This window comes from Symsagittifera roscoffensis, chromosome 3 (assembly GCF_963678635.1).
Source record: "Symsagittifera roscoffensis chromosome 3, txSymRosc1.1, whole genome shotgun sequence".
NCBI lineage: Eukaryota > Metazoa > Xenacoelomorpha > Acoela > Convolutidae > Symsagittifera > Symsagittifera roscoffensis.
This window is the reverse complement of record NC_087064.1, coordinates 20,573,641-20,587,382: the sequence shown is the minus strand read 5'-3', so window position 1 is coordinate 20,587,382 and position 13,742 is coordinate 20,573,641. Positions and strand designations below refer to the sequence as shown.

The following is a 13,742-nucleotide window of genomic DNA, read 5'->3' as shown; positions in this document are numbered from 1 at the left end:
CCGCTCGACAAGGTAAATGCTATTCCTCTATCAAACGGTTTATCTACTTTTTGTACGACTTGCACTGTTTTCAAACAAGCAAAAAATTTTAAGCTTTGAACTGTCTGTTTTGAATAGCCTAAAAGCAAAAACAGCGTAATTTTTTTTATATGATACTGCATTCGCTGTCCTACCAGCGGTCTAAAATGCACCTGAAATCGCCTAATTAACTTGCAACCCAGGTCACAGTTCCTACCCACATCATTAAGTGGCATCAACAAGAAGTCTAGTCAGACCTAATGTTCTCAGAAACTTAGTTGATTTATAAAAATAATTAGTTGATTTATAAGTTAATTATTTTTATTTATAAAACCCGATTTGATTACTAGCTAACAGTCAGTTGGTAAATTGTTTAATAAACGCCAGGAAACAAAAAGCAACTTCAAATTTTCACTTTCAAATAAAAATTGATGCCCTGTAAGCTCTTTGAATTTCTAGAACGATTTATGGTTGGCGCTTTTTCGAACCCAACTTGAGAAAACTGGATCAACAGATAAAGTTTTTATTCCGCTTGAAACCTAACAATTAAATTCCACTTTCGAAACTAGAGATCGTTCCATTTCCACGTTCGTATTTGAAGAGTGCTTTTAACGTAACTTATAGCAGATGAATTTCAATTGAACTAAAAAGTGCATTTATAAAGGCATAAATATGTATGAATGCACATCTGTAGTTATTAAAGCATTTTAAGACTTTTCCTGAAAAAAAAAACAAAATCACAAAGACCTAAATAAGAGTCTTCACTACGTTCAATACTCTTAAGCATTTTGAAACTCAAGATCCTTTTATTATTGATACTTTGTTAGAAACTAACTTAAAACACAGAGGCAAAGCAGAGCTTCGATCTAGACCGAATAGAACTGCAATTGGTAAATAGACCGAATAGAGGACAAAATAGACCGAACCGAACTGCAATTGGTAAATATAAAACCAGCATTTCAAATAAATACCAAATAGAACGGGTATTTGATATCCATCATGCTTGAAATATGTCTGTTGGTTGACGAAAGTGCAGATTTGGAAAAAATTTTTGGCGCTTTTTTGGATAAGTTGTTTACAAGAACAACTCTATGTTCTGAATTGACATCTCTGGCTAATTGCGAGCTCAATCAACGCATATGTAATATTTCAGAGCACATTAATAAGCGTAGCAAAAACTTTTGAAAAAATTAAATTCTTTTCTATTAAATTTTTTTTATAACTTTTTTTTTCGAAATAAAATAAACCTCAAATTCCGCGAAAAACATTGTCACTCAATTAACTCCACCGATAGAGCTTTATAAATGGAGTTCATGAACTTAGATCAAAAAAAATAAACAGACAGACGAGTCAGAAAATTTCTAGTTTGAAAAACAGGCTCCGCCCGGATCCGAACATCAAGCCTTTGTCATCCCAAGCAGGTGCGTACCTGGGTGGTTGATTATTTTTGAATTTAATATGAACCAAGATGAAAATTTTTTTTAGTACCGGTTGCAATATTCTTGCTTATCGAAAGGTTAATGAGTAAAATGGATCAATAGGTAATTGTAAGATTGGGTTGAAAAATCTGAAAATTCAAAACTAAAATTGGAATCAAATTTCAGGGTCAATTTTGCACGCCATGGTTATTTTTGCTATTAGAGAGCGTAATTTGCCATCTAAGTAGCAAATGAACTTTTAGTGAGGCTGAAGAAAAATTCAGCAGAAAACTCTATTCCGCGAAAAATCTTTATATCAATTTCAGCTGTCTTTTTTTACCCCATTTTCAATTTTGTTTTCGAAACTCCATATACGAATGAAACTCGTCTGGTGTTCATTCTCTGTATAGTAAAAAGTCTCCGCCATTTCAAAAAATGTAGGAACTACTTCACAACAATTTTTTCACGCGAAAGCACAAACATATAAGCTCTTTAGTTGTTTACGAAGAAACGCTGATGTACACATGATAAAGACGTACATGCTATTTTTGGAATTTTGTGGCTTGGGTACTCGGATCGTAATAAGTCTGAAACTACCGGCATTTCAACTGATAGACGGAGATCTCAACCACTACACTATCGTCCCGCTTAGAATCACATTCATGGCATCTCATTTAGCTGGCAAGTCAGTTAAAACATTTGCTTCCATGACTCAATTCCGCATCCCAAGTACTGTAAAATAATAAAATAAACTGATTAAAATTAGAATTTAAGGAATAAACTCGGGTCATTCATAAATAAAGCTCAAAGAAGTTTCAACAAAATATTCTGACCAGTTTTTGCCCCAAATCATTTCTTTTTGAATGATTTTAAAATTGGATAAATATTATTGAATCCTTGGTAGATTTCTTCTCTCGTTTTAGCGCCCGTAATGACAACTTTTCCCGACACAAAAATTAGCAGCACAATTCTGGGCTTAACCATTCTGTATATTAGTCCCGGGAATAATTCTGGTTCGTAACTGCAAAACTGACCATGCATTAGCATTAGTCCTTCTAATCTTATAGGAAATTTGACGTCACAGGAGCCGACCATGTTTTGGATTTTAAACTCGGCAAACTTTGCCGGGAATGACAGTTTTTGGATAACTCTGGCGTATTTCCGTGCAGCCAGCTTGGCGCCATCTTCACTCCTGGCGCCGGTTATAACCAACTTTCCCGAGGAGAACACAAGAGCTGTTGTTCTCGGCTCTCGGATGCGCATGATCACAGCTGCGAACCTTTTTGGGTTGTACTCGGCGTTTCTGGCTCCCTGTGCTATTTTCCTCAAATCCAACTTGCAACATAGATTCACAGTAGCTACTATGTTCTGAAGAATGGGTGTGATTGAGTCTGTGCCGACGCTTCCAACTGATGGGATGCTTCTAGGAGTGATCGGCATTACACTTGGCGGCGCCATTTGAGAAAGATGTGTACTTGCAACTCCAGATACCGACGGAGGTTGCACTGTCGATAAATGAGGCTTCAGCTCTTCATGGGTAGAGGGCTGGTGGGAAGCAGGGGTTTGTATTTGGGAGGGTGTTTGCAACATGGCAGATGTATTGGAGAGAACTGAGTGAGGAAACGGATCCGTGGAACTCAGGGGTCCGAAAGTATCTGCCGAAGGAGGCATCGTGGACTTGTCATCATTTGAAAATAACTCGTCCATTTCAGCAAAATCTGAAAATATTGAAAATTAAGTATTCTTCATTGTTAAACATTGAAATGTTGTTGTTCCGACCAACAACTGGACGATGGAGTGAGAAGGAACATTGTCCTACGGTGTTTTTTATACGCAAAATCAAGTAGATCCGCAAGCTTGCAGGGCATCGAACTCGGAATCCTATAAAAACTCGTGCTTTAGACAGGACTTGGATAAAAGCAAAATGCAAACAATGACAGCCGGTTAGTGTGTGCAAGTAGCATAGAATGTTCAGACCAGTCTTAAAAAAAACTATTTATTTTTTTTACAAAGTAGTGCTTCTGCTGCGTGGTGTGCTAAAAAGATCTGACGTAGAACGATAGTTCAGGCATCTCCGACAGTCATTATAATAAAGGCAAATTGGACAAAATGTTTGTAGAAAAAAGACTAGAAAAGAAAAAATCAAAAAATGGCGCTAAAAAAAAATAATTTTTATGTGCTTAAAACAAGTTTTCAGGGCTTAAATTATGCATAATTAAGCTGTTGTAAGCCTGCTCGCTCGCTTTATTTGCTCAAACTTGAAATAAAATCGCTCAAAATTGAAATAAGTTATAAACTAGTTTTTCTCGATAATGAGAAAACTTTTTGAAAACATTTTAATGTCGTTCGACTCACGACTGAAAGGGCTTCAAATTGGTATATCACTCGACCCATTCCGATGATTATTTGTTGTACCTCATTTTGCTTTGAACACAACAAAAGAAAAAACTAAAACTCAACCGAATGCAAAGTTCCTACATATTTTGACATTACGGGCAACCCAGAAACTGGAAACTTACAACCTGGATGCATCTACCGGACAAAAATTTCTCACAAAAAGCATCGAGATTTAGACGATAAAGTTCAAAACGTTGTGAAAAAAATGGAAAAACTGACTCTCATTTTTTCTCGGTCTTACACCAGTTTATCTAGAAAAATCTTTAAAAACGCAATAACATGAATCAAAAATGTAGAAATGCTGTCTACTAGAAATCAAATCCCAGAGCAATTGAACTTGCGATGGAACGCTTCCTTGATGCAAACGCCCAGCAGCCCTTCAGACATTGTAAAATCCAAAAAAAGAACAAATTAGCAACATCGATAATGTTTTGCCGTGATGATTGTTTTTGGATAAAAATGAATTTCACATCATCTTTCTCTTCCTTTCCGACATTCCTAGTCAAAACCAACCTATTTCCGTGATGTATTCTCGCAATTTCAATGATTTGTGCTCATATATTTTTTCGACACTCCAGATTTCACAGATTTCAAAGAAAAAAATTTGAAACAAATCGACAAGGTCAAAAAATCTATATCTACTAAAATGAATCGGGCTTTTTTTGAAAAGAAACGTTCCACGACAATAGAATGTGTAATTAGCATCGGAAGATAATGTACACAGCGGAAAAAACCTTGTCAGAAACCCTCTGGGCCGAAAAAAAATCAACAAGACTTCAGACTTCTGAAAAGTAAACAAATCCACGTCACACTCAAAACACTTTGTTTTCTCATCAACTGAAATAAAATGAGGCCACTAAGCCGATATAATATAGACCGAAACCTATTAAGACCAAAAAAGAAGGCGAAAAAAATCAAAAAAAAATTAAGACTAATAAGAAATTACAAAGTCCCCCTTAGCCTCAAAACACACACTAACACAAACGAAACTTTTGTTGCTCGTCGAAAGACACGATATGAGGCTAATGAGCCGATATAATATAGGCCGACACCAATCAGGCCAAAAACAAAGGGAAAAATTAAAAAGCCGGATAAAAATTATTTTCATGAAAAACTTGTACTACATTTCTATTATGAATTTTAGCATTTTGTGCGATCTCCAAAGGTGAGCAAAAAAAATGTGTTTCCGTTGAAACAACTCAAAATTAGGTCACTAAGCCGATGAAAAATAGGCCGAAATTATTTTGGCAGAAAGAAATCCTTAGAGTTAAGTTTTTTCGTAGATTTATTAACCGAGTAAGAAAACATGTTAGTTAAAATTTTTTGGTTATACAACTATTCTACGATAAAATTTTAGTTGTTCTTTGATAATGTTAACGCTTAAGTCTTAGGTCTAAATACAACAAGAAATAATTAAAGTACAATTAAACAAGAAATAAGAAACCGTAAATAAATTAGTTAACGGTTGTTCTACGATACAATTTTTCGACGACATATGTTCTACGATAATTAGTCGTTGAATTTCAATTGATCATAAGCCAGGCTATAAAAACCGTTACTGCTTCTGTAGGACATATTACTGACCAAAAAAAACGCCTGTGTTTCGAATTGATAACGCCTGCTAATGGCAAGCTTAAAGACCACGTCAAAATTGACGCGTAAAAAATTGAGCTTAAGTATTAAAAAAGTCTAAACACAACTCGAGTACGCTTAAACAACAAGTAAGCACCAGTAAATTCATTAGTAAACAGTTGAAGTAATAAGCACAATTCATTGACCGATCGCATATTGAAATGTAAATTCCTTGTCTACCGTTTTCCGCCCTAATTGATGTATGAGCGCCGATACAATATTCGATACCTGGAGCTTTGTTAAGGCTGTCCCCTTGAGCTTAATCATAATTATATTTAATTCATTAGATTGAGTATGAGCAAAAAGTTCTTCAACAAAAAATAAGGATGAACAGCTTAACTTACCAGGGCCTCATTTAGTTTTCATTCTTATTTTTTCAGTTTAAAAAGTCAATTAAAATTGGCATTTTTTTCATACGACGGTCCGAGCACAGGTTGGCTGGGGCCTTACCATTGCTATCTAAATGCCTTTTAAGAATATTTCTTGTCAGTTGTTTCAACATCTAAACTTGTCAATTAAAATCTACCCTGTTCGAATATTGCACAAATAGATATGTATAAGCTATTTGAATTTTTCAATGTCTTTTCAACGCGGATGCATAGAGGTGCAGTGCATCTTCGGGAAAGCAAAGCTTAGGAGTGGAAAACTTTTTTCCTCTGGAGTGCAGAACTTTTTCTATTAACAAATTATGTGGACAGGGTATTATGAGGAAGTGTGGAAATTTCTGGTCTGACCAAATATCATTTTTGCTAAATCGAGCGGCCGATATTCGATGAAACGAAAACATAATTAAGTCATTTAATTTCTAAGAAATTAAAAACCCACTTTATGTTAACAGAAACTTTCTAGTTTATTCGGGAGCTGCAATTAATAGTTACTTTACTGAACGTTGCTGGTTCAATGCCTGTCTCAAGTAAACTAGTACTGAATGATATCAGCCCACCGCTTGATGATTGGTCTAACTACTAATCGTAGACTGCCCCCGCAATGCATTTCTCTTTCAAGGCGTTTTTGTCGTAGTTTTCTCCTCATATCGTCCACATTAAACAAAGACCACCTTTGTTTGGTAATTTTACAACAAATCGGTCATTTTCAAACATCGATTCAAAAATTGCACTTCAGAGCTACTTCGCTCGCCTGAGTCTTCGTATAACAATTTTGCATTAACGCACTCGGTGACGATGCGACGCTCCATCAAAGAGGCAATTGCATCACAGGCAACACTCAAGGAGTCGCCCAAATCAGTCGTCGAAAAGCCGCTTTCCGTTAGTTTCTGGATAAGTAAATTTCGGATCATAAATGGGTACATCGACGAAGTGATGACAAAATCTGGATCCAATGAACTATTAAACTTCCACGTATAGTCGTTAAGTAACTTTGAGCTGCTTTCACTGGTAGCCATTCATCAACTAATCAACTAAAAGGATTTTAATGCATCAAAGATCAATAAGACATAATGAAATTCGCGATACCCTTGCGACACTCCTGGACGAAGTATGCCATGATGTTGAAATAGAGCCGAAACTTCAATCGTTGGAAGGCGAAAGCTTTTACAACAAAACAACCACTACTGAAGATGACGCTCGACTTGACATCAAGGCAAATGGACTCTGGGGAGGCCGATTCAGCCGAACCTTTTTCGATGTAAAAATTTTCAACCCCCATGCTAAATCCTGCCCTAAAACTATATCTGACGCCTACAAATATCATGAGAGTGTCAAAACATTAAAATACCAATAAAGAATTCTGGACGTGGAACACAGCAGCTTTGTTCCACTAATTTTTGCGTGTACTGGAGGAGCAGCACCTGGCTCTACAAAAACCGTCCAGAAACTAGCAGAGAAACTAAGCGAAAAACGGAACGAATCATACTCCGACACAATTAACTATATAAGAACAAAAAGTTTTGCACTTCTGAGTTTTGCACTTCTGCTTTAGGGGGTGCAAAAAACTTAAAAATACATCCAACATAGACAATTCTATCTGTGCTGTAATCGAGGAGGGTAGATTTTAATTGACAATTCTCTTGATGCATTAAAATAGACTTGATTTATTCATAAAATTTTGTCGATGTATTTATATAGCGTTGGTATGGCCCTATTCAACCTGTGCACGTACCGTCGCATGACGGTAGGGCCCATTTTAATTGACCCCCCTTTTCAAAGATCAATAAAGAAGCGAAGCTCAGTTTCCAACCACTGCGATACAATCGAATAAAAAACTTTTCAAAAAAATTGGAACTGCTATATTCGGAACCAGGGGCGGCGGACGCCCTCCCCTCAGGGATTCGACCCCCTGCCGACCCAAAGGGTCCCCACTTTGGTACTTTTTAAGAAATCCACTTTTGGCCGACCGACCCTAAAATTTTTCTAAAGGCGCCATTGGCGCCAATAAGTACTAACTTTGAGGGGGAGCGCGCGCCAAAAAAACGCATTTTTTTTTGTCAAAATTTTCCAAAAAGAGCCCAAAAACGGCTTTTTTGACCTGTTTTTTCAAAATTTTGCCTGCGGCGCAGAATATTTGGTCTATCTGCGGTCTCTATAGTGCTTTAAGAGAGGTCGTCAAAATTTTCGAAATTTTTTTGAAAATCCGTAACCAACCCCCCCCCCCCCCCCCCCCTCGAGAAAATCCTAGATCCGCCCCTGTTCGGAACTGATAAAATTCGGAACTGCTGAAAAAAATAGATGTAACAAAATCACCTAAGACTCACGTAGTTGGACCATTCATTTCTTGGACCACTCATTCCAAGGTGCAGTCCTTGGCCACTAATTTATAATTTCTACTAACCAATCTGAACCATGAACTACCGAACTATTGCTCGTTCACAACGCTGATAATACAATACTTTTTGTTAAAAACGAAAAACCAAAAAAAAACTATTAACGAACGTGTGAAATTCTGTCAGGATACTTCAAAACGGTGGCCAGTCAATGCGTAGAATGGTCTAAAAGCAAAAAGGTCACAGCGCAGAAAACGGACATAAAATGAATTATAATAATAATAATAATAATAAACAAGGATTTAGACATAAAGCCATGGGGCTAAAATGCCCCGCGTTGGGAGTTTTAAACTGAGTTTTATAGTTTCTTTGAGTTTACACAGCTATTGCAGCAGTTTATTCTCCATGTGCATGGGACACTTTCCTCATATTTACTGATGAAATATATCCAGAAAACGTTTTTGAGGCTTGATTTGAGTCTTTCGTATTTCATCGCAAACAGGTCTTCTTCTTCCTGAGTCTGTAAAATTTTGAGTCTATACGAGCTTATCGATAAACCGAGTAACAGAATCACCAAAACTGCCATTTAAATGATTCAATTTAACATCCATTGAAATAATTCATCAAGTTATTTTTTGATTGCATTCGTGACATTAATCATCAATCACAAGATTATCATGAAAAAGTGCCAAATTATTGCCAAAATCGGTTGAGATGTTTTGTTCACAAAATAAATGAGTAAAGAGCAACCAAACAAAGATAATTTGAGACTCGTGACTCATCGCAGCTTTGCAACCACAGAAGGACAATTTATCGAAGTGAGAAACCAGAACTGTACATCAACCAGGACTTGTTCCTCCTACAGCACATCAACCAGTGGCACTCTCGAAGGTCCCCTCTCAGAGGTGTACACGACTATCTCAACGGTCCAAGGGATCTACCGTGTTTTCTAATCTTATTACATAGTGTCTTTTTTCAAAAGAAATGAACTCCAGTGTAGCCGTTTTGTGACCCCTTATAGTTTATATCATCGGAGACAGTGGTCTTGAAAATCTGACAATCACTGAAAAACAGCGAAAGAATACTTTCCGACATTAGTCTTATTCTATCCGCGGACCAGACTTTATCCCCAAATCTATCCCCGTCCAAAATCTATTCAAAAACAGAGGTATACTTCAACGATGCAAGGGTATCGTAAGCTGGAACGACATAATTAACAACAGTATCACCGCCCACTCCGGCAATTTTTGTGCAACTCAGAATGAATACCGACCTTTCAAAATTCTCAAATTTATCAAAAACCTAAAAAAGCTTCATCATCATCATCATCATCATTGCTGGATTATACACCCTTTTTGGTACTCAAAGGTGTTTGTTTTGTCTGTCTCCTTAGTACGTGGCCGATGTGTAATAATGAGATCTGAATAAATGTGTCTTCAGTGATTTTCTGAATAACTGAAAGTCCGTTTCTTCTCGCATTTTCTGGGGCAGTGAATTCCAAAGTTTTGCTCCACAATAGCTGAAAGATCTTCTACCTAAACTTGAATTAACTCTGGGTACTACCAATTTTGGACCATCACGCAAGCTATAGCTATTTTGTTTTAATTTGAGTATGTCTCTTAAAAATGCTGGACATAAATAGTTTCGGTTTAGTACTTTGAAAACAATGCACAGTAATTTGAACTCAATTCGCTTCGAGACTGGTAACCAATGTAGATCATGTAGATAAGGGCTGGTTGGTGTTCCTTTCTTGAGTTGGAATACAAATCGTCCAGCTGAATTTTGTATTTTCTGCAGTTTCATCAAAAGGTAATTGGGTAAACCAAAATATAGGCTATTGCAATAGTCAAGGCGGCTAAGTATAAGGGATTGACAGAGTAAATGTCGGGTCTCAAAAGAAAGGAAAGCTTTTATGCTAAAAAGTTTCCGCAGAATGTAATAGGCCGAGCTACAAACAGAATTGATTTGTCGTTGTAAGTTAAATTTGGAATCAAAAATAAAACCAAGCACTGTAAGTGTGTCTTCTGATTTGACAATTTCATTATTAACACGTATGTTTATTTCTCTTGCAACCTTCCTGTCAACAAACAGAACTTCTGTTTTATCAGAATTTATTTTCACATTATTCATTTCAAACCATTTGGTAATTTTGACTAGACTTGCATTCAGATGATCAACTGAACTATTTAAATCTGCGGCTGATAAGTAAATTAAACCATTATCCGCATAAATTTGATAATTCAAATCAAGAGATAAAAAGAGAGACCGTAGAGGTAAAAGGTAAATGCTAAAAAATAGAGGACCTAATATGGATCCTTGGGGAACTCCATTTTTCACAGATTCAGTCGAAGATAACCAGCTACTAATTTTAACTGCCTGGTAGCGACCACATAAATAAGACTTACAAAGTTCAAGAGCTGCTCCTTCAAGTCCAGTGTAATTTTCCAGACGGCGTAATAAAATATCATGAGAGACCGTGTCAAAGGCAGCACTTAAGTCAAGAGCCACTAAGATTACGGGGCATTTGCTTGAAAGCTTGTTAAGAATGTCATTACTGGTGTTCAAAAGTGCTAATTCAGTGCTATATCCTTTACGATACGCTGATTGATAAGGATCGAGAATATCAAGCTTGTTTAAAAGATGCAGCAATTGAATCGAGATTACTCTCTCAAAAATTTTGGATGAAAAAGATAATTGGGTAACAGGTCTATAAGAAGACAACAGATTTCTATCAAGTGTTGCTTTCTTCAGAAAAGGACTTATAATGCCTAACTTGAAAACATTTGGGAAATGTCCTTTCTGTAAACAATTGTTCAGTATGCCAGTAAAAGTTGGCACCCAGCTTTTTTGAATTTTCTTCATAATCTCAGTTGGCATAGAATCGCAGGGGCTGGTAGCATTGGACATGGATGCAATTGCTTTATAAATATCATCACAAGTAACTTTATTGAACGAACTAAATTTCACTTTGTCTCTGGCTAATGTTTCATTTGAGTCACGGTAATAAAAGTTATGAGGTTTCAATGAAGCAATGACGCTCTCAATTTTCTCAATAAAGAAAGTATTAAATTTATCTGCCAGATCTGATAAAGAACAATTATTGGGTAGCACTGATCTCGTATCAATTCCTAAAACTTCATTGAAAGAACTGTATGAGCTCTTTGGTTGTGATTTGATACGATTTACTTCCCTATTGTAGTAATCAAACTGTTTCTCTTTAAATAACTTGCGACAATCCAGATTGGCATTCTTCAGAGTCAATCTATTTTCCAGTGAAGGAACTTTATTGAAGATTCGTTCAAACTTACGGCGCTTTTGCTTCATCGTTTGCAAGTCATGGTCAAAAAATTTGCAGTTACGTTTTCTAAAAAGCCGAAATTTAGTTGGGTTAATATCAATTGTAACTTCAGCTACTATGTCAGAGAAATCCTTCATGGCTGTGTTGTTTTCTTCGAAACTGATTTGATTGATCAGTAAGTTACTTTCTATTTCTCCAGCTAATTCTATAAGATCAATATTGTCCCATTTTCTGTAAGGTTTTAAAATTCGTTCTGCCATTGAAACACTTATTGCTAGTAGAAAAGATATAACATGATGGTCAGAAACTTCGAAAGGGATCACGTTTAATTGCGATATTTTTATTTCATCTGTAATAGCTACTAAGTCTAAAATATTTCCAGAGCAATGTGTTGGTTCGTTTATAATTTGTTTCAGACCAAACTCTTGAAAGACATCTTGGAGGAGTAAATAACGATTGTCTTTATTATTAAAGAAGTGTACGTTGAAATCACCCAATATCACACATAAATCATAATCAGTGGAAAATTCGTAAATCATGTTGTATAATTGTTCTTTAAAAATCAAAAAATCTCCACATGGAGGCCTATAGCAGATGATGAATAATATACGACAGGTCGGAAAGGATATTTCGAGAACTTTTAGCTCTATCTCTGCTTGATTCAGCGATGATAACTGGTTGACTTTGAAGTCGCATCTACAAATCAATGCTATTCCACCTCCATTAGAGTAATTTCTTGGCTGGCTAAAAGTGTCATAAATTTCCAAATTAGAACAACACTGACGTAGTAAATAATTTTCATTGCTATCATGTTTCAGCCACGTTTCCGTAAGAAAAAATAAATCAAAATCATTTGATAGAAGTATTGAAGCAATATTTGATGTTTTATTTCTGACCGACCGCGCATTCAATAAGCTAATGGAAATTGAAGTCTTCAAAGCTTTTGATAGTCAAGGCTTGTTTGATAGAGACTTCAACCATGTCTTAGCATTATCGTTTAAGAAAAATCTTTTGACCACAACATTTTTCGGCCAGAAAGCAGAATTTTCAATTTTTTCACAACAATCTCCGGAGAAAACGCAGTGAAAACTTCTGAAAGAGCCGTTTTCTATTGAAACTTCCCTGATATGTTGCAGTGGCGCATCTTTTTCATTACACCATTTAATAACATCATCTGCGGTATAATCTTTGCTAATACGACCAACATAAATGTGTCTTCTAGGTGGTGGTTTTGATACCCCTAAAAATGTTTGTGAGTCAGACGTTCCAATAATTGCCGCTGGCTTTTTTTCGGGCGTTTCCACTCGGGTTCGCTTTTTTGGACTAGAACTGTTCGACGATACACTGTCATTTCTGAGATGCATGCCTTTGATAAACGAAAAATCAGGCTTCTGAATTGTGATCTGGTCATCATAATTTACATGGGTTTGTGCATTACCAGCAGCAACTTGGCTGTAATTACGGGATTCTCTTCCCGCGTTAGTTTTCATATAATGGATTTCTTTATCCATCCTATTAACTTTGTCGCTGAGTTTCATCACATTAGCTAGTTTCTTTTCCATTTCATTAAAGCAAGATAAAAGGGTACTTAGCTTCGTGAGAGGCCCACAACTTGTACAAGACCATGCTATGTTCCCTGTGATTATTCCACTGCCGGGTCCAAGACCAAGACATTCCATATGTGCCCGTCTATTGCAAAGAACACAAGATAACCACGGTGATGCGTCGCCTGAGTCATCACACACGCTGCACTGACCATTACTGGGGATTGGGTTTTGGCAGTTTCTCCAATCTTCCATCATTTGAATTTTTGAATTTCACGAGATTTCTGATGTAAATATTGCTTACAACACCATGCCTCGCTGGCTCATCCCTGAAACTATTTAATAAGTTTATCACAACAATTAGGCTAACTCGGAAACAGTTGTTAAAGCGATTGTCTACACACGAAGACAAGTGACTCCAGACCTCTTGGTCGAATTTAGGAAAAGCCGAGTACTTGTTCTCGAAGTTCGGAGAAACATATTACTGAGAAAGGAAAAGTCGACCAATAATTTGTACGAGCTCACCAATGTTAGCCACCAACCGCGATAAAACCTAAAATTGGTAACCAGAGCCTCCTTGCGACATCTCATTCGCAAGAAGCAAACCAAAAAGAAGGCGAACAAGCGACAGAAAGACAGAAAAAGGGAACAAAAATAAGAAGGGAAATCAAAAAACACTTGAGTAAAAGCAATTTTCAAGCTATAATTTCAATTAA

At 36.5% G+C, this 13,742-nt stretch overlaps 2 protein-coding genes across 4 annotated transcripts in view; both read right to left on the bottom strand.

Moving 5' to 3' along the window:
- LOC134841944 (lisH domain-containing protein ARMC9-like) overlaps positions 1-13,391 on the bottom strand; it is a 461,419-nt gene extending 448,028 nt beyond the window's left edge. For all 3 annotated transcript variants that reach the window (XM_063858041.1, XM_063858044.1, XM_063858045.1), the window contains exon 1: positions 13,364-13,391. The gene's annotated coding sequence lies outside the window, so the exon portion shown is untranslated. The remainder of the gene's footprint in view (positions 1-13,363) is intronic.
- On the bottom strand, positions 1,937-3,150 carry LOC134841463 (uncharacterized). Its single transcript, XM_063857470.1, has one exon. The coding sequence runs from the start codon at positions 3,141-3,143 to the stop codon at positions 2,286-2,288; it is 858 nt and encodes a 285-aa protein (XP_063713540.1). The 5' UTR covers positions 3,144-3,150; the 3' UTR covers positions 1,937-2,285.
- Positions 13,392-13,742: the final 351 nt, after the last annotated feature.